General features: G+C 41.8%; 2 protein-coding genes across 3 annotated transcripts; both read right to left on the reverse strand.

Moving 5' to 3' along the window:
* Positions 1-10,528: 10,528 nt before the first annotated feature.
* Positions 10,529-15,322, reverse strand: LOC116040067. Its single transcript, XM_031285305.2, has 5 exons — positions 15,307-15,322; positions 14,710-14,952; positions 11,649-13,790; positions 11,277-11,381; positions 10,529-10,728 (listed from the first exon to the last, which is right to left on the reverse strand). Exons 2-5 carry the CDS (start codon positions 14,948-14,950, stop codon positions 10,700-10,702), a joined length of 2,517 nt encoding a protein of 838 aa, XP_031141165.1. The 5' UTR covers positions 14,951-14,952; positions 15,307-15,322; the 3' UTR covers positions 10,529-10,699.
* Positions 15,323-16,642: 1,320 nt separating this feature from the next.
* LOC116040002 (bucky ball-like) lies at positions 16,643-21,681 on the reverse strand. 2 transcript variants are annotated; one of them, XM_031285198.2, is made up of 7 exons: positions 21,495-21,681; positions 21,201-21,359; positions 18,243-19,736; positions 18,024-18,125; positions 17,155-17,244; positions 17,024-17,065; positions 16,643-16,900 (listed from the first exon to the last, which is right to left on the reverse strand). In XM_031285198.2, the coding sequence occupies exons 1-6, from the start codon at positions 21,499-21,501 to the stop codon at positions 17,034-17,036; spliced, it is 1,884 nt and encodes a 627-aa protein (XP_031141058.1). In that variant the 5' UTR covers positions 21,502-21,681; the 3' UTR covers positions 16,643-16,900; positions 17,024-17,033. The 2 variants fall into 2 exon arrangements, with proteins under 2 accessions (XP_031141058.1, XP_031141057.1); XM_031285197.2 differs by having other exon boundaries at positions 17,012-17,065; positions 21,495-21,680.
* Between the last annotated feature and the right edge of the window lie 112 nt (positions 21,682-21,793).

A 21,793-nucleotide genomic window follows, 5' to 3' on the forward strand; every position in this document is an offset into this window, starting at 1 on the left:
TATGACCTCGACGCAGAGGTCCAGGGTTCGAATCGGACCTGTGACCATTTCCTGCATGTCTTCCCCCTTCTCTTTCTCATCTAGCTGTCCTATCAATAAAAGATGGAAAAGCCCAAAAAATAATCTTTAAAAAAAAAAAAAAAAAAAACGTGGCGACATATCTCCGATGTTAAGAGGCCCGCCGCGGAGTCAGCATTAGCTATGAATGTACAAACTGTTGAGGGCGAAGTAAAGAAAAAGAGAAGGTAGCCTACTTTTCCGCATTGACAAATCGCTGAAAGCTGCTGCTGTTTTAATCCTGTCGGCTCTCTGCTGCTCAGTTCCACACCCTAACCCACACACCCACACCCACACACACACACACACCCACACCCACACACACCCACACACGCGGCAGATGCAGGAAAAACCGGAGATGAGACATACACGATGACCTAAATTGAGGACAGCTACGGTCAATATTATAAGTGCAATGATAAGTTAAAGTCCAATAAGTACTTTATCAAACCATATGAATGTGTGTCCCAGGCCAGGTTAGGAAATTAACTAACAATGTAAAGATCAACAAGCCACTGACAGAAATGTTCAAATGTGATTCATTCAATAAATTATTATTTTTTGTCTTAAATCCACCAGCCATTTTCATATTATACCAACATTTGCAGCATCCTGAACCTTTTTGGAAAGGTTACTAGGAAAACTCAGCCCAGAGTCATTTTATTCTCCCCAAAATAAGTTTCCTTTTTATTTTTAAAGAACTATACAAAAAAGCAACTTTCACTGTCTCTCGCAACTCATTGCAACAAAAATACAAAAGACATCGCAACTTTTATCGCAATTTTTTACAAACGCTCCCGCAAAATCAGGCATTTTGGGCTGCAACAATCTCAAAAAAAGGCCGCGAAATCCTGGAGGGACTGTTTAATGCTGTTACTGAGAGATGAGTCAATATTTTTTTTGTTCATTAAACATGTAGGTCTACAATTACTGTATAATATGACCAAACTGATCAAACAAAATTTGACCATGGTCTCGCAGGCTTTTTTTCACATCACTTTTTATTTGCCTATCTTAATAAAATATGTATTAATAATAAAAAATAATGTATTGAAGCAATTCAAAATATGCTAGTGCACTTTCTTCTATAAATTTGAATTCCGGAAAAAGTGGCTGGTAAAAAATATAAGTGGCTGGTAAAATTGGGCATCCACCAGCCACAGTGGCTGTGAAGTGAATTTCCTACCCTGGTGTATAAGCGAGAACACAGTCAAGGTTGTGTTTCAGTGTGATCTACATTTAGTCCAGCTGCAGCTCACTGCTGCCAGTAACCACAGCGCAACCTTCACTGTGTTATTGCTTAATTGAGTGCATATACCTGTGTGTGTGCGTGTGTGGGTGGGGGGGGGGGGGTGCAGTGCGAATATAAACCCCCAACCCTGCCAATGTTAGTGCCACCGAGCCACACAGGACCACCTCTATGCTGACGCAAGTTTGGGTGCAAATGCTGCAATCTTATCCGTAATAAATTATCAATTTTTGTGTGGTTCATTTTTTTCATCCACCAGAGATGTGAACTTGAGACTTGGGGACTTAGACTCGAATCAACTTGGGTCACCGTTTTGATGACTTGCAACTTGACAAAAAATAAATAATTTGAGACTCGAGACTTGACTTGGACTTGAGGCATGATGACTTGCGTGTATTCATATGTTTAAATATTAGTTGTTAATATAAAATAATAAAAGTGACTTGACTTGGGACTTACCTTAACTAAGGACTGGACTTGAGTTGACTTGACATAACCTGTGACCTAGTCACGCATTGCCAGACCTTCCTCGACAGTGCTGCGGAGAAGGGTCTGGCTAGTCCACACAGCATTCTGGGATGGAAAAAAAACGTGCTCTGGCTTATTGGCATGTCTTTAAACCAATCACAATCGTCATGGGCGGCACTGAGCGCCGGACGGGTTTGGTTTCACGATGCTGTGAGGAGCAGAACTCCTTAGCTCACAATAGATTAACACAGAGTTTTTTTTCAGCTATTATTTTTTAGGGGTGCCGGGATCAAGTTTAGGGGTGCTGAAGGGCTAAAATCGCCCCTGCCTCAAAGAGTTGCTTTTGTTACTGCGTCAGCCGACCGATGGGCTGAACTGCCAAAAAAAGTCAGTGTGGTCCACTGAGTGACTGATGCTGCCCTCCCTGCCTCTCAGTCCAGAGTGGCCAGCCGTAGCCGGCCCCTAATTGGGCATCTGGATGACAGAAGGGATCCTTCAAAGAAGTATACATCATGTCCTTCAGGAGCCGCAGACTGTCAGGACACCGGCAGGGCGTTTGTCTCCAGCTGAAGGAGGCTTTGAAGAGCTCAAATTGTAGACACAAAGACTATCACAAGTGCACTCTATTCTGACAGAACACACACAAACTAACATGAATGGAACTTTAATTATACAAACAGAAATACAAACACTTCTATCTCTAAATCCAGTAACCTTCTGAAGCAAATTCATTTCTATAAAAAAAGACAGCGGTGGAAGAAGTGCTCCGATCTTTTATTTAAGTAAAAGTAGCAATACTACGGTGTAGAAAGACTCAGGCTGTGTCTCATTCCGCATACTTCCCAATACACTGCTAATGTGCACTGACCACTTACTGCAGTGCCCACTTTCGATGGATAGTATTGTCCCAAAAGGAACACTTATATTAAAACACCGGAAATGACGAGCAGGATTTGAGTAGCGGTCGCTTGGCTCGCCGCCTCTCAAAATCTGACAAAAATCTTTGTCGATCAAAACAACAGACAGATTCAGCAACTGTATGGCCTATTTCTCACTTTTTGTTTTCAGAAACATGTTTCGGTGAACTATTTCGTAAAATACGAGATCGTATTCCGAACGAGCTGCCATTATGGTCGGTTTTGAAATTTGGGAGCAGCCAGACCCACGTGACCCATTTGTCCAATCAGCTGCCGGTCAAGGGCTTGGATCCATGCGTGGAGCGTGCAATATAAACTTGCCGACGTCCCTTGTCCCTCCCCTTCCACTTTGAAGTCAAGTAGGCGGTTTGAGACACAGCCTCAGTTTCAAGTAAAAGTTGGCCAGGTTGTTTGCTGAGCCTGCACCAATGTTAATGTAAAAAAGGGGCCTTTTTAGTGAAATGTTCTAAGAACAATTAGGTAAAAGAGGCTAGAAAGCTTCACAGAACTACAGAGTTATGTGATAATTCTGTCTGTTTGTCACTACAGCCACATTTCAGTAGTTTAACCCTTGTGTTGTCCCCGGGCCAAATTTGACCTGTTTTTTAAAATCAGAATAATAATAAGAATAATTTGTTTCTTTCAACCAAATGGCCCAAAAAATAACATGGATGCATGGATGTACGTTGTATGGAACCCATACAACATTCTTAGCAGGTAAAAATGAATGATTACTTCCATTACATTTTGGATGTTTTATTCAATTTTATAGCATTTATAGCAAAAAAAAGAAATTATTTCAAAACCGTATCCTGACTAAACTTTGACATGAACCAGTCTGTGATTCACTCAACATCTTCTGATCTTAATTATTAGGCAAAATAATTCATAACCTGCGCTTTTTTTTTTACTCAAAAAGCAGGTATAATGTCACATGAATTGGGTTTATTGAACATGAATCTAAAAAAACAACTCAAAAACATAGGAAAAAGAAGTGACAAAACTGAGTGGTAAAAAAGCGCCTAAAAAAAGTTAATTTCCAATTTTGACCAGGAAGGACAGTAGACGGTAGAAAGGAATGACAGCATGAGGGTTCAAATATTCATTCATTTTTACATAATAATGTAGTTTTCAAAGGACTTTAGGCACCCTACATCCGCAGTTGAAGCTGTCAATACCTGTAGAAATACTGTACAGGTGTTCACATTCACATTGACTCCTATTAACCCAAAGTAATAACCTCTAGCTGTACTTTTTTTTCTGGGTTATTTTGATTTCTTTTCTAATAAAAGAGCTCAGGGGCGTCCTCTAGCTCGCCCAGTAAGAGCGTTCGCCCCATGTAGGCCTTTGCAGTGGCGCGGGTTCAAATCCGACCTGCTGCCCTTTGCTGCGTGTCATCCCGTCTCTCTCCCCCTTTCCTGTCTATCCACCGTCACTGTCTAATAAAGGGAAAAGCCCAAAAAAAAATAATCTTTAAAAAAAGAGCTGAGAGCACTTGACTGAGAGCAACTCTCTCCCCTCTAAGTAATCTTGTGTCCTGATACCACTTAGTCATCACTGAGAAGCCGGGGTGGATGATGAGCATTTCAAAACACTTGAACCGTGTGTCACGCGCTCCGATTTTCTCCAGGAAAAAAAAAACCCAGACTTGACAGCTTGACAGAATTGCTCCAAACGGTTAAGGAGGCAGAATGGATGCTCTTAGCCTCGCACAGCTTTTATAGGCATCTCAAGCAGCTACAAACGGCACACCCACACAGAATGTACAGAGGCACTGACACTCACACAAGACTTTAAAGAGAAACGGTGCAATCACAAATTCAGATACACACTAATAAATACATATACACAGGGCTTTAGATTGACTTTTTTTGATCACCAGCCAACATGGCTAGTAGATTTTTAAATTACCAGCCAATCAGATTTGCCACTAGCCACTAGTTTGTTTTCCCCTAACTAACTTTACTACTTTACTTCCAGCTCCTCTGGTTTGTTTGGCGCCATTCCATTCGTCTTCTCCGTTTCAGCGTAGCTCGTAGTCGATACTACACACGCTAGGCACGGTTGTATGACACATCACGATATAAGTGTTCATGGGAAATGTAGGATAAGTTCTACAAGCAGTGTTGCCAGATAAAGATTACATTTCTAATGGCCCTGACACACCAACCCGACGAGAAAGCGAGAAATAGGCCACGAGAAATATCTTCATTTCAGATCGACAACGGTCAGTTTAAAAGATTTTCGTCAGATTTTGAGAGGCGTTCGTCACTCATCCCACTCGCCATTTCCGGGTTAGCACTCCACCAATCAGATCAGGTCAGGTCATTGAGTCCGACTGCCCGCCCTCCGACCCAGCAAGTCAGGTCGGCCGAAATGAAGGCCGAACAGACTAGAGTCACCGACCTCGCCAGACTGTCCAACGGCCGATTATCAGGTTGGTGTGTCAGGGCCTTAAGCCAAAGACACACAAAACCGCCCCAAATTTCTTGGCCAAAAACAGACCAATCTGGAAACATTTCTGCAGCCGGCCGATTCAAACAGACGCAGTGTTGTTTGCTTCATTCATCACCGGTCAAATTGGCTAGTAACTTTACAATGTAACCCGCCAAAGTTAATTTCATTTTTACAGTGTTGTAATGTAACAAAGTACAAATACTTCACTACTGTACTTAAGTAGAATTTTCATGTATCTGTACTTTACTTCGTTATTTATATTTTTGGAAACTTTTACTTTTACTCTACTACATTTCCTAAATAAAATGTATACTTTTACTCCACAACATTTCCCCGTCAGCATCTTAGTTACTCGTTACTACAAAATAAAATCAGAAGAACTGTGTTACACTGGAAAAAAGCAGGTTGGCAAATCATTGTTCCTAAATTGCCAAGATAATGTACGCCCCATTCCAGTTGCTGACCTAATGCCTGTTTGTTGCCAAGCGGCAAAAAAACAACCATAGGCCAAAACTAAAGAAGAGGAGGAGGAAGCATAATGACTGATAGTGTCATGGAACCTAGTGCAGGCTCTGTCGCCATGGTAACAGACGATAACCACCCCGACAACAGTGGTGATGAAGATAACGTTACACACCTTTGGCCATAAAGTTCATAATCAAAGTTTTTTTTACTTTTACTTCTAATACTTAATAATAATAATAATAATAATAAGTATATTTAATATCAGAAAATTACTTTTAATACTTAAGTACAGTAAACATCAGATACTTTAAGACTTTTACTCAAGTAATATTCTAAAAGGAGACTTTAACTTCTACCATTAGTCATTTTCTGGTAAGATACTTGTACTTTTACTCAAGTATTGCTTTCAAGTACTTTATACAAGACTGCCCAGAGTGATATGAAAAGATATACATCAGTCTCGTGTCAGTGTGTTACAGAGCTAGAGTCAGGACGTGGTTTGCCTACCTTAGCATAATGACTGGAAACAGCGTGAAACAGCTAGTCTGGCTCTGTCTAAAGTGAAGAAATACACCTCTAAAGCTCACTAATGCACATGTTGTATCTCGTCTGTTTAACCGAAACATAAACGGGACTGTAAAATCAGCAATTTGTGAGTGGATGAAATTGTTGAACTATTACTTTAAAGGAATGTTTCATGTTTTGCCTTATTACTTTCCAGAGAGCCATTCTTGTTGTAATAATGCTTTCAAAAATTGATTGATGTAGCATCTTACTAACCAAAGTTTCAAAGTGCTTAGCAATAAAACCACAGAAGAAATATACGCCAAAATAATAAGATACAGTACCTGAAAAAAGTACAGTAGAAAACTCCCTAAACACAAAATAACTAAATAAAAACAAGGTTAACTAGAGTAAAATTTACTTTTTATTGCAAGAAATGAATAATAAGACTTAAAAAACTTAACTGATATAGTACCTTTCCAACCAAAGTTAAAAACCTGCGTGGCTAGACACTGTATCACTCGAGGTAAATGAGAAAATGTGTGGGTGTGTGTGTGTGTGTGTGTCTGTGGGAGGGGGGGGTTTGCGATCTGGGTGAACCAACTCTTTAAAAGATGCAACTGAAATGACCAAAACATCCAAATTCGTCTCCAAGCTCATAAACGCAGTGCTGATGTCCGAGCCCATGAAGTTAGAAGCTGTAAAACGTCTTACCTTCATCTTTCTATCCTTTAGAGGACATTTTGATGCGAATACATCAACTCACACCAGCCCCTGTAAAGGGAAATCATCACTGCATGATGTTTTACCCACAGAGACCCCGGCTGTTTCATTCTATATTAAAAAAATATATGTGCCTCCTCCAGCTTTATGTGATACCCACACAGCTCATACTGTAAATCCCCGGGGAGCCAATCACGCTGAAGCCTTTCACATTCTACCCATAATGCCGCCGTCATGAAGATGGAACGGCAGCGTGAGGACGGAGTCGGCGAGATATGAGCTCGGAGACCATCTGAACCACGCCGTCCATCTCCGCCTTAAAACTGCCAGATCTGAGGGGAAATCATGTGTTGCACTTTGGCGCCACAACTTTCCCCATCCCATCTGGCCTCCCCCGCCACGCATTGTTAGCTTCAAAGAACCTGTCGTCCCCGTTAGCCAGAAATCACTTTAAAAGGGTTGTTTTTAAATTGCAAAAGCTTTTTTACGGCGGTCTCTGTATCAAACACAAATGCACAAAAGCGGGCTTTTCTTTTCTTTCCCTTTGAAGGCTGCACATTGTGTGGGCTTTCTGTGCACATCTCTCCATGGAGGAAGAAAAAAGCGATCAGAGAGGCAAAGCGAGCAGTTGTTGGCGTGTTGGGAGACCCTGAAAATCACACACACACACACACACACATCGACTCCCACACGACAGAAAAATGCACTCTACATCCTGGTGTTTACCTCCCCTGCAGCCAGGAAAGCTATTACTGCTACACATGTCATTACATGTTTCATTGGGAACAATGTCAGTAAAATTGGTTTCATTACCTAGACTCAAAGGCCTGCTGAACACTGCATAAACTCTTAATGGTCTGGCCCACGATTCATTATTAATTCAATACGTTGGTGTATTTTTTCACCCTTGGGGAGTGACATTACGTATTATCGTCAATAACGGGGTTCACAGTCGCCTTCACGCAATACTATGACTAATAATGTCCTTTTTGACTTTTAATTCAACTTTTATTTTACAAAACAGACTAGTTCTAGCTGACGTAATCAGAAACAGGACTAACAGTCGACAGCCATGTTCAGTGCAGCTCTGTGAGGCACACTGACAATGCTAGCATGCTGATGTTTTAGCTGGTGTAATCTTTACTATTTTAATGTTTTAATAATGCAAACTTGCATTTACGAAAGTCCAATCTAAGGTCAGCAGCGGAAAACACTTTCCTTTGTGCTCCAATTGCTTTGCAGAACAGTCAGGGTTCGGGGTTATGCTCGATCAGAAGTAGAAGTTGTCATACCCCGTCGAAAATCAAAAGTGTTTATGATCACTTGGGCAAAAGCAAAGTGATATTGTTTAAATATGGCGATAACTGTGCACACTTTCAGACAGTCTCTCCTGAAGTGAAAGGCATCCATAATGATGTGAAGACAGGGTTTTTCCTGGCTAAGAATGAGCCACTGGGGGGGGGGAACTGTGCATGGCACTAAGCATGATCGCCTGTGTACAGTTAAGGCCATGAGTCTGTGTTACCTTATTTGATATAAATCTATGCATGTGCCTTATTTCTGATAAACATTTGATAAACAAAAATGTATATTATGCCTGAGTATATAAAACCCCAATTAACAAAACTGGTTAAAAAATATTAATATTTAGATAAATCACTGGGAGAGTCCGTTACAGCCTGAGTAGAGATAAAACTGAGATTAGCGCTCATGTTCAAGTTTATGTTCTGCTTGTTCAACGGTTGTTTGGTAAATCGCTCTCAAACACATTTGGAGAGGATTTGAATTGCTATTTTTATTCTCAATGCTTATCATTTTGGCACTATTGATTTTCCTTTGGGCCTGGCTAAAACCTCTTTGGGAGGGGCGCCAAACATTCCTCTATGCAGGAAAAACCCTAGAAGAGGGTATGAATGTGGAACCATTGGTTTTTTGAGTGTTACAGATGTTTCGGACACAGCAGGGACAGGGTGTTAAAAGCTATTCGACCATCAAACAAGCAGGTTTGATAATAGCAGGTCTCTTTCACGCGTGTGCAGTGGTAAACAAGAGATTGTTCGTGTCAGACGCATTCTCATGTACAGGAAATACTCCGTTTGGTTTAGGCGAGGGGCGGCACCTGGGTAGAGCGGGTAGGACATGAAGCAAAAAGTAGGCAATGCCACGGTCACGTAGCCAGTTCATAATTTGGTCATAAACAACTGGGTCTATTGTCGTTCCTAGAATCCGTCTGATGATTTCAACATCAATCCTTACCAACAGAAGTTCCCGGATCTCATCGTCTCTCCAGTTAGACATTTCTTTTGGCGTCTTCATGTAAATTACCTTCTTCTAATTCACCCTCGGTTATTTGTTTTTTTTTCCGGTTTCGTGCCAGTTGCATGATGGAAATGTAAACACGCCAACCTGCTCACGTTGAATTCTCCAGACAATGAGTTGCTCTATTCACACATGGGCTCAATGGGACATTACACAGACTTTAGTCTATAATCGATGACGTTCCACTTCTGGCATTGTTCAGGTGCAGCCGGAAATTCGGCCAGATGTCCGTTACCTTTCGCTTTCTTTGCTTTGGCGTTCTAAACTCTGGTGGATTTCTGAGGACTATGGTTAACTGCTCCTCAGATCTCTGCAGGGTAAATCCAGACAGCTAGCTAGACTATCTGTCCAATCTGAGTTTTCTGTTGCATGACTAAAACACATTTGACCGCATTTTGACCGCACCGTGGCTCCGTCCGGCACTTAGCGCCGCCCAAGACGATTGTGATTGGTTTAAAGAAATGCCAATAAACCAGAGCACGTTTTTCTCCCATTCCAGAAGGCTGTGTGGACTAGCCAGACCCTCCTCCGTAGCGCAGTGGAGAAGGGTCTGGCAATGCGAGACTACACAGACTTTGACATCTGCCTCATTTTAAGACATTTATGCATGAAAATACAGCTGAAAGGGAGTTTTTTTTTTTTAAAGAATAGATACTCAAGTCACTTTTAAAAACATGCCCCAAGTAATGCAGATGTAATTTAATAATTTCCATTTAGTCTCTTTATTCATGTTACTGGCTGTCAAGGTACTAGCCTCAATAAGAGGCTACAGGCCACTCCGTTATCAAAAGGCCACAGCTTTGATTCATGCCATGAGACCACCGGGGACACACCTGAACATGACGATAAACATTTAACATTCACTGGACGTCGTTCTAGATAAAGACATCATTTAAATGTCATTTAAAAAAGGTCTTATGCAAATATGTGATCACAGGGGCATGTTTAATTATTTCTGTGCAAATCAGAGATGGAAACCTTCAGATGTTGTCTCGGTTCGTTATAACCGACAAAAAAGGAAGACGTGTTGTGTCCACCTGTGGAAATAACCCAAGTTGTCAGACTGCAGGTGGTTTTATTTCCATCCCTCCAAACTGTTCAATACCGACTTGGCGACTTATGTATGAAAAATACACATTTAAATTCAGTTTAAAGACTTCGTTTGCCCACAATTTAACCAATATTTGTTTTTTTAAGTGTAAATAAATATAAAGCATAGTTCAATATCACCTGATGGATTTGAAAGTTAATGTAGAAATAGTTCCATCTAGTGGACAAATGTATTTACTACATCTTTAACTATAATTTTACTCCCCAAACTACCCCAAACAAACAAAAAATACGATTTTTAAAGCAAAACAAACACTAGTATCATAAATCTGTGGTTATTTTAATGTTAATAAATAGTGAACATTGTGATTTATTATACAATACATTTATACAATACATTTAGGTGAAAATCTGTTAAATTAAGTGTACATCATTGTTTTTAAAAATAAAGTGCGGTTTTCCCTTTGTAGAATCGTGCTCTTGTGCAAAATCAGCATCTTGTGTCATTTCTACGAGTTCCTGTGGAGAGAAAACTAATTACACAAAATGTAAAGTATTTCATTTGTCCATATTTGAATATAGTGACAATTCTATTCTCCCATAAAACAGCTTTGTGAACATGCAGGTTATGTCAGTAATGGTGTGAATAGGCCTCTCTATAATACATGTAAAGTTAAAAAGGTTGTAGATCCTTAAATTTACTTTAAAGGAAATAGTGGAGAAAGGCTTTGAGACAAGAAAGGAGCTGCTGAATGCAGAAAAGTAAGAAAACTTAGTATGTGTACAAATATACAGGCACTAAATGACATACGCACAAACAAGGCTCAGATCAAGAGGTTTATTGGGCAACTCATCTCTTGGAATTGAGAAAAGGCACCATTCATGTTGCAGATTCAAGCCTGTTCTATGTTCTTTGTGCCATTTAGTGCCTGTATTTGTGTACATTATATTAAATGCTCACTTCCCTGCACTTGAAGGCTCCCCTCCTTTTTTTCTGTGTGGACCTTGATTTAACTGACTAATGTTAATGCTGATTTTTAGAGTACAGTAAAGTGACCAGAGCAAACCTTGTGATTGTGGTTGCGATTTCTTGTGATTATTAAAATGTGTTGATCTGGCTTCGTTCTTGAAGCCGTCACCGTCAGGCATCACTGCTTTCCACGACTTCCCTCCTGTCGGGTGATAATTATACAGTTAGTTTTGGGAATCCAAAATACACATGTAGGGGTTTATTTAACAAAAAATTATTTATGCAACTTTCTCCATTTGTGTCTGTAGATTTCTCCCAAATTCACCAAAAGTTAGCATTAGATAATGCCTCAAAAGTTAGAAAACAAAAAATTGGCTTAATTCAAGTAATCAACTGGGGAGTTTTCATGATATCTGAAAATGTATGTGCCCTATTCACCTGTAGTGTCAAACAAAAACAATTTGCCTACCAGTTGGCCACCTGTGTGTCAGGTAAATCTGATCCATTATTCTCCATTTGTCCTGGAGGGAAACCGGCATGGCGCAGTTCTCATCCATCTCTCGGATGGCGTTGCCGTGGGGACAGTGCCGCAGCCTCTCCCATGCAACAGACTGATGCTGCGGCTCATTACACACACAGTTCTTTTCCCTCAGCTTTGGGTGCATCGCTGCAGGACATTTTTCAACATTTTGCTTGGAGGCCAGTGGCCTCTTGAGATTGTTGAGCTTCCCGGGATGATCAACTGCCCTCCATTTTGAGCCAAGGCGACATGAGCCGTTTTCAGAAGATTCTCCCTCGGTGTCGTGTCCATGATGAGGCCCACAGACATCAGGACCGGAACCTTTTCTCATCAGTCGTTTCTTGGAGTGAGACTTACAGGCTTCACATGTCGGTAAGAGTGCGTCATTCCACTGTTGGACAAGAGCAGCTTTTCTTTTTAAGGTGCGACCATCGGGTCCTGGACTGGCAGACATGCAGACGCTGCTCTTCGCCACACATCTGGAGCAAAGTCGCTCCCTCTTGGACGCATAAGTATATGCATTCTCATTGAAATTTCTGTTAAGACAGCATTCGTGGTCAGAGAGGCTTCGCCGATCCACCTTCCCTTTCAGTTTGTACCCGTCTTTTGGCTTGCGAACGGTATGTTGTTCTTTGTACTCTGGTTCTAGTTTTCTTCTCCTTGTAGGCACATCTAACCCACAGCTGCCGAGAGGTCTGTCCTGCTTTTTGGGAGTTGGGGGTATCTTACTACAATAGTGGACATTATCAAAGTCAGCCATCCAGTTGGTTGAGGGGAGGTAGGAGGGCAATGATTCGAATGAAGTGTCCTGTTGATGCTGGACATCCGTTTCTCGTCTATGTTGGTTCCTATCTGCCTTTGGAGGGGAATTATCCAACAACGGCAAATTAGGTGCAAGAGCCACCTCTGCTTCGTGTGTCAACTCAGTCATTGGAGTTTTCTCTGCAACAGGAATCACAGGGCACATATCAGCTTCAGACACAATCTCATGCCCAGGACCCTTCTCCCCAGTGGGGGCCATGTCCTTCTGTTCATCCTGTGCCAGAGAAGGCATCTCAGTCATGGGAAGAAACTCTTCTGTAGGAGCCTCCTCTCTCTCCATCAGCACATCTGCTGAGGGCACTCCAACTACACCAGCCAGAGATTCATTATGATACTCTGTGCGGCCATTTAGGATCAGCGATTCAGGGGAGGGAATCAAGGTTTCCTCCATTGACCAGACAGTGGATTCCATCTTCCACAGCTCATCCAGGTACTCGGGGTCAAAGGGCAAGTGAACGACTTTAAAGTTCGATGTCGTATTTAGCTCTTTCTCACTGCTCATCTCATCGTCACAATAAGCTGCTAGTCGGGAACCCAAGTTGGAGGTGACAGTCACAGAGTCCGTCTGGTTCCTGGACTCGTCCACAGCAGGGATCTTCTCACTGCTGCTGGGCGTCCCAACTAACAGGATGTCAGGACAAGCTTGGAGTGCCTGCTCTGACTCGTCTGCAGGAAGGCACAGTCCCTTGTCCTGCAGTATGCGACCCTGGAGGACGGAGCTACTGCACTGGACACCATCTTGGGAAAAGCTGTGGGATACTTCTGCAGTCTCATGAGAGTGCAGGAGTTGCAGTCCCACCGGTGTGGTGCAGCATTCAATCCTCACTTCCTCTGTCTGAATCACAAAGCCGCCATTTGCAGCCGTCCTGGTGGTGGACGAGGGTGCCATGTCCTTTAGCTCCAGAGAATGATCCCCCGTCTGCACAGCCAAAGCTGGCAGGAGTGGCTGATTGATGGGGGCACTGGGGCTGTTGTCCCTGCTGCAAACTGGGAGACCACTGGGGGCCTCGGCGTCGTTGGAACCTGGAGTGCTCGTCCTCTGGGTTGCAGGCAGCGGTTCAGTTTGAACCTCAGAGCTGGTCGTTTCTCTGGTCTGGCTGTTGTGTTGGTAGCGGAACCTGCGGGACTGGTAGGCCATGGTCTGGTAATACTGAGGGTTGAGCATGCGTCTGTAGTCCATTAAATGGAGGTGGGTATGGGGTACGACAAAGCCAGGTGGCTCCATATATGGATTTGGCTGATAGTGGGGCATCATTGGCATGCCATAACCTTTAATAGCAGAAGAACAGTAATATTAGTATACTAAATGCCAACATTAGCATGCAAACACGCTCACAATGACAACGCTAAGATGCTGATAGTTAGCAAGTAGGTTTACCTTGCTCATAGCCTGGATCAATGGAAGTATATTTCCAGGATAAAGCCCGCTCTGTGTGTTGCCATTCTCAGAATCCCTTCGCTTCTAACAACAAACTTCCAGCTAGCAAGCCACATGCTGAAAATGGCACGTTTTGGTCTTACAAGGAATGGACAAATTAAAATATATACCTGAAGATGGTGGTAGATGAAAAGTTGTGGCTCACCAAAGTTACAATTTATCCTGAGGGGATTATTAATGTCTGAACAAGTTGAATGGCTATCAATTAAATAGCTGTTGAGGAATTTCACTCAAAAACCACAAATGGTGGCGCCAGAAGATCACCAAAGTAATTAAGATACCTTGTCAAGGACACATGAATGTCTTTACAAAGGTTTGTGCATATGTAGCATGAAATAACATAATAAAAAACAAATGTGATTTTGTAGCCTATAAAATGGCAGCAGGAGGCCATATACATGTTACATGATTAACTTACTGATTCAGATGTGTACATTTGGGTGATAACTTCACCAGAAACTCTGCTCTGATGCAGATAAAGAATCTAACAAATGTGAGAATTGAACATGTGTATTGGCAAGTGTCCAGATATATGTACCAACTAATTTAACTAAGAAAGGAAATGCAGATAAAAACGTTCTGAAAATGTAGAAAGAATAACACAGGAGGACTTCATTTGAAAGCACTTGACTGCATTCATTGTTCTGTCCATGCAACTCAAAAGGATTGTTGCTAGATAACATGCAGAAGAAGAATTTTCAGGGAGCATTGAACCAAAACTAGACACAAGCTTGGATGTTTGGCACTTACCTAAACCAGGGTAGGCATATGGGTTGTAGGACACAGGCATGGGTACTGGCACTGGCCACTGCATACTTTGCATGGGCATGTATGGCTGCGAGGGCTGTATGTAGAAGAAAGGTTTGTGGTGTTGCTCCTCAGGACGTGAAGCTCCTGAAGGCCCTGGAGCCTGCTGAGCTCCGTACGGTGGGTTTGGACCCCGAGGGCCCAGACCAAAAGAATGTTGGAAGGTAGATGTGGCTGCCGCCATGTCTGACAAACAGTTCAAGTTCAAATAAATGTTTGAACTGTTTCCTTCCTTGTTGGCAAATTTGTTGCAAGATAGCGGATTGTTTCAGTGTATTTTCTGACAACAAAACACTTACAGGGCAAGTATAAAAAGAAGCTAACCGAACTGAGAAACCAACACAGCTTTCAAGGTATGTTTTAAATTGGAAATCAAAGGTGTGGACTCGTGATACAGGCAAGCTTGTCAAATGCTGCACTGATTGGCTAGATTTTGGTTCCAGGTGACACTTGTCCAATTAGTTTGATGAGCTTTATTTAAAGCCAATGAAAAATGTTTGTTTCCCACTGATTCCCTCCCACTGTGGTGCAACAACTCACCTGAGGAAAGGCAGACAAATAGAACAGGATAGGTGCCTTGAATTGTTTGAAACTAGAGGTAGAGGAGACGCTGATTGGCTTTAATTAAGGAAACAGACCTGCAGCTTGTTAGATTGGCATAGGTAACAGAGATGTGGCTGAAAATGGCACATCCTGTCCTTTATACTGTCTTTGTGAGGCTCATTTTCTTTTGCAGTTGAGCAGTTAAAAGTCTGCTTCTCTGAAATGCAAAGCACATATTTACACAACTTGTGTTGAGAAGCAGGTTTGACCCCTGAAGAGCCAATTATGAGCTTGTTTGGTAGCTCGGAGCAGTATTTATAGACGGAACTATCCATGAAGAATAAATATGCTCTGTGAGACCGGGTTGTTGACTTGACCAATGATTCGAAATCAGCACTAATGTGTTTTCTGTGTATGGACTGTGGTCTGTGTGCCTTGAGGATAAAACATTCCTAAAAAGTCTCCTTATAGTTAATTAAAAATCCTTAATATCGATAACCATACTATCTACTTTTGCTATTTATATTTATTTATATGCCATTTGCCTCAGCTTTCTGTAAAAACATAACGTGTACAAAAAAAATTGTTCAAAGCATCTATTGACACCCAAAGATGAGTAGATAAAAGGGCTGCAACTAATAATTTGTATTGTCAAATCATAATTTTCTCAGTTAACCGATTAATCTTTGGTCTATTAAATGATAGAAAATAGTTAAGTGACCAATGCAGTTTCCCAAAGCACAAGGTGATGTCTTCTAATGTCTTGTTTTATCCGATCAACAGTCCATTACCCAGAGATATTAAATTTACAAGGATTTAAAAATCCACATACGAGTAGCAGGAATCAACAAATGTTTGGCATTTGTTTTGGCTTAAACAAAAATGACGATTAAGGCATTTCACCAAATTTGTTTTCTTTCAACTGACTACTTAGTAAAGTGGCATACTGTAATAGACAGCACCTGGTGCTGTAATTTTCATAAAATAATTTCTTACTGCTGCTATATCTATACATCATCTATATTCATACATAGAGTAAATAGGTATGCTGAATTACTGGCAAAATAACTTTAAAAATCTAAAAAGGTGTAAAACTCTAAAATGCTTGAAATCTGACCCTCTGCCTGATATTACTACATGTCATGCAGATAAAGTACATGCTGATCAGACAAAACCTGCTTCTTCCAAAATATTAAATATGGACATATACTGTACATGTGCAAGTCACTTAAACGTTTAAACAATTCCAATAATCCGAGTTTCCACGTTATAAAATACGTATAAATCTCCCAGCATATGAACTTACAAGATGTAAAATAATTCAACACAAAGCTTAAATAATGAATATTTTTATTGGACTGGCCCCAAACTGTGGCACACCATCATCTGCAACACACAACCTTTCAGCCCATTTGCCTGTTTGTGAAATTCATAAATTATGAAAAGTGCAAGGCAGTGTCACTGCAGAAACTTTGCAATTTTTTTTTTACTTTTATCTAAACAAAAAGAGGCTTCATCGTGCAGTGCATTTCACCTGGTGCTCTAAATATTTAACACATTATCCTGGAACAATTACACCTTTTGGGGGGACCTGGGAAAGAAAGACAACATTTCATCAAGACAAAGTTTTCACCAAGACAGAAGTTTGAACACATCTAAAAAAATAATTTGTTTCATCTTGTACAGAGCATATTTCACCTACAGTTCAACACACTTTGGGGACATTAACATCTTGGTTCTCCTCTCATCGTAGAGCCTGACAAAGACGGAACAAAAAATAAAAGAAAAATCATATTCAAAGAAATGCAATAGCCAGGTCAGTGTTGACAGTGTCATTATATTAACCTCTTTCCCAGTGTAATGGTGGCGGCTCATCGTCATCGTTGTCCTCGTCTCTTGGCCTGTGGTACATCACTTTCCTCTGAGTACTCATCTCTATCCAGTGGATAGGAGCAGAACATAATGCCACAAAAATAACTTCACTTGGAGAATGAACAAAAAGGATAAGAGAAGATGTATGTATTATATCTCTGAACAACAAAATGCAAACATCACCACACCTATGTTGACTGAAACTGGACTTGCATCCATAGAACGACCAAGCTGAGCCGACACTCACATTAAATAACAGATTTTCACAAAAGAGCTTCTCAGTTCAGATTTCCAACTAAATTTAACTTTGTCAGCAATGTTGGGTGTTTGTGTGACAGGTCCAATGCTCCCGTCCCAGAGCCAGGAGATTTGAGTCATGTACTGTATGTTACATGTACCAAACAACCCTGCCTTGTTCACAAATTAACTATTTTCTACAGCGGGGAAAAACGAAAATCATTTACTTCATAGAGCAGTAAACTGAGATTTCAAACGCTTGTGAATCAACATTTTGTGGCATAAATGGTACACCATTCATAAACATAGTGCAATAGGTACCAAACAGGGAGTGATTTTGGACAAGAAAATCTTTGATGCTGGTTGTCGTCGTTGGTTTTTATATTGTATAGTGTGCTCCCAACTTTAGACCGTCGTTCCATCTCAGCATTTCAAACATAAAATTTAATATAAATTTGGGACTAAAACTGCTCTAACCTGGCTGCAAAATAACTATACTGGGGCAGACTGATTAATGTTTTTTGTTACATTTCAAGATGCACAATAATTGCCCCTGTAAACGTTGGTTCAAGAGAAGAATGAGCATGGGATTGGCTGAATTCAACCTTGTCGTTGCAGAGGGGTTGCTTGTCTCCTCCTGGGAATCACGTCCCGGACTCCCCACCTGCCTTGGTCTGACGCGGTTAGATCTTCTCTGCAGAGTCTGTCTACGAAAGGGTTCACACATTCATATTTCTAACATGATCACATAATCGGCCTAAAAAAAAAAAAATGGCCATCAGAAAAACATCAAGTCAACAACAAAATCCCTGGCCTACACTTACCCTGACATGTTCTGCACTGCGGCTCACTACAAGTCAACTCTCCAATCTCGCAATCAGCGGGCTCATGAATACAAACATCATGACCTTCCTCCTGGTTTACTGGAGGAGAGGGATCTTTGTGTTGGCCTCTTTTATACCAAGGTTTTGCAGCATGTCTGGGAAGGACAGGATGGGGCTTCCTGGGTGCAGAATGCTTCCTCACCACCACTCTGACAGGCTGCTCGCACCCTCTCCCATACCTGCTTTCCTCCTCAGAGTCTCCAGCTTCTTCCCTGTACACCTTGGAGCTGTGGACTTTGCTCCTTCCTGTCCCTTTTGCGAGGCTTTTCCCACAGCAGGCGCACATGCACCTCTTTGAACCTGGCAGCCACACTTCTTCCACTTCTTCAGCAGCGTGCGGAGACCCGCTCACCACCTCTGCGAGCCTCCTGCCTGCATACACGCGTTTGGGGAAAAGATCGGCATCGTCCAGATCTGTGGAGAACATCTCATCTCGGGAGGAAAGCTCGTCCAGAGATGGACTGAGAACACTCATCCGCTCATGGGTGGTCTGCATGGATAGGTAGTTGTAGTAGTAGGGAGCAGTAGGGGAGGAGAGGCGGGCGCCTCCAGCCTCTCCAGGTGTCAGAACGCTCTCAAAAGGCAGCCTGAGGATCTGGTAGCTTGGATCAGCTTTCTGATGTTCCGTCTTTGAGACTGTGTCGCCACTTTTGGCATCTTTGAGCGCCGGCTGACTGGAGGGGAAGGAAGAAGATGGCAGGATTGGATCCGTCGGCTGCTTCAGGAGCTCTTCATGGTCACATTTAGGAACACTTTCATCAGTCGCCGAGATATCTGACTGGATATCTGCGACCTCTGTTTTCTCCTGAGGGAGTAAGTGTTCGTCTGTCGCCGTCTGCTCCAACTCAGGACACTCTTCGTGAACAGAGGAGCTATCCAGAGGACACTCCTCTTCTAATCCTGCTGACCAGCATCCCGGAGGACTCAGGACTTCCAGGCTCCTTTGGCTGGAATCACCGTCGTACACCGCTGTTGTGGAGTCACTGAAGACCATGGCTGGAGACTCTGAGTGGCTGTCATCAGGCGCTGAAGGCAGGACGTGACCCTGCTCTTCGCTTTTCTTCTCTTCGCCTGGAGAAAACGTTTCCGAGGCCTGTGAGGCGACACCCGAGTCGAGCTCTCTGTCAGCGCCCCGCAGCTCTGTGGCTCGGATTTTATCCAGGCATTCGATGAGTTTGCTTATGGCGTCACTGGGGTCGGTTTGAGCCTCTGAGCAGGCCATTTCTCGACGCCAGTTTGTCTGTGGGTGACACTGCTGCCGCTGCTGCTGCCACTGCTGCTGGCGAGGCATGTCATTCCAGGGAGGAGCGTGGAAGCGAGGCTCAAACATTCGCCTGTAATCCATTGGATATAACGGGGCAAACAATGGGTTTGGGAAAACAAACCCAGGATACTGCATGTACTGGTACGGGGGCATACAGGGACGGTTAAAACCTGGGGAACATAAAACATAAATGCACGCAGTGAAGATTCCAGGCAACTGATACTGTTGATAGTGGTAAAAGGTCACCAAGTAGCACACATTTACATATATATATAGTGCACATTCTGCACTCATCCATTCAGCCTCTTTTTTCATATGTTAAACAGCTGTTTTATACCGGTATTTAGTGTTTATATCATATTCATGTTCAATATGTTTGTTTATGTATGCACCAACCACCAAGGCAAATTCCTTGTAAGTGTTAGATACTTGGAAATAAGCCCTTTTTCTGATTCACTCAAGTACTACTGAAGTACAACTTTTGTACTCTTAAGTTTAAATATTTTGAATGCAGGACTTTTACTTTTAACAGTATTTCTGCACTGTGGTATTGTTACTTTAACTTAAGTAGGCCTACAAGAAGGCCTACTTCACTTTTACGCTAGTACAGAGATATTTAACAGGGGGGTCCGTGACCCTTAGGGGGTCCTCAGAGTTAGAGCAGGGGGGCCGCCAAATTATGTTAAAATAAAAACTTTTTGAAAGTTCATTTTTTTCAAAAATGAAAGTGAAAATATACATTACTATGAATCCAACATAATAGATAGAAACGTTACACAGGTCTTGTTGACAAGGTGTAGAAGGTATGCGTTTTGTGTTCTGCATAGTGTGGCACAAAGTATGTTTTAGTTTTTTTTTCAAAAATTAAGTTTTTATTTTTTAGACGGGACCAAAACAACTATTTTGAACCATGTCTGAACTGCTGTATTGTATGTTGTGTTTTAATCACATACATGCATTTTGGCCTTGCAGTTCTTCTGTTATCAGCTTTTCCTTTTGGGAAAGGGAAATAGATGAAAATCAAGCAAAAAGAGGTGGATTTAAACAGGTTCAATTGGCCTACAGGACCAGTCAAAAGTTTGGACATGCTTTCTCATTAACTTGAATAGGAAAGTGTGTCCAATCTTTTGACTGGTACTGTATTTGTAAAAAAGAAAGAAAAAAAACATGTAATTTACACATTGAAGATAAGCTTACTAAGGCAGCCATTTCAATAAACTCTTAACCTTATTAAACTTCAGAAAGCTATTTTGGTTTTTACTTATTCCTTTTTGACTGTGTATTATGTTCAAAGTTTCAGTTCTATTAAATAACTGCTTAAAGCATTTAAACAAACTTTTGTGTTGGCGTTTGTAACATTTTTACTGTAAATGCATATCAGTTCCAAATATCCGTTATCAGTTTCATTAACTACTAATAATCGGTATCGGCCATGAAAACCCAGTATCGGTCGACCCCTACTCAAATCATGTATACAATAGGCTATATGTGCTCCGTCTCTCTTTCAGTTAAGGGGTCTTTGGCCTAAAACACGTTGAAGACCCCTGGTCTAGTACAAGATCAGAGTAGGCCTACTTCTTCCACCCCTGCTGGGGGATTACAACAACAAAACAAATTGTTAAAAAGCTCGATACCTCCTCCAGGCACACCATAGTGACTGTATGGGTTGTTCATCTGCCAGTGCTGCTGCTGGTAGAGGTAAGGTTGAGACGCAGGCTGGACGTAGAAGAAAGGTCTGGGATGTGGAGCTCTCGGTTGTCCGCTACCAAATGTGTGTGGTTGTTTGCTTCCATCTACAGGAGGCAACAGTTTACATTATTTCCAAGCAAATTTACATCTCTCTGCTCTTTGAGGCTAGTAAGAAATGGTGCGTTTACAACGGTTCAACTGTTGTGAAATCAGCATTTAGTTGTTAAGGAAGTCTTTACCGTCCATTTTCTTTCCCGTGCTTGCTCAACCTGTCAGAAATAAAACACCGCGGAGGGATGAAAACAACCAAATAAACATCCCCCGGCTTCGAAAAATTAAAGGTGAATATTACAGTCAAATTTTTCGATAAACAAGCAGAAGTAGAGACGCTTTTACTCTCAGGTCCACATGACGTTCTGCTTACAAACGCCGAAGCATCTCCGCTAATTAGCAATAATAGGAAACACCTGCTGCTGCCAACGGACAAATTAGCATCGAGTTTCAATAGTGTCCGTTTAACCTGGAAACCTGGATCAAA

The sequence above is a fragment of the Sander lucioperca genome, chromosome 23 (genome assembly GCF_008315115.2).
Source record: "Sander lucioperca isolate FBNREF2018 chromosome 23, SLUC_FBN_1.2, whole genome shotgun sequence".
In the NCBI taxonomy this organism is placed as follows: domain Eukaryota; kingdom Metazoa; phylum Chordata; class Actinopteri; order Perciformes; family Percidae; genus Sander; species Sander lucioperca.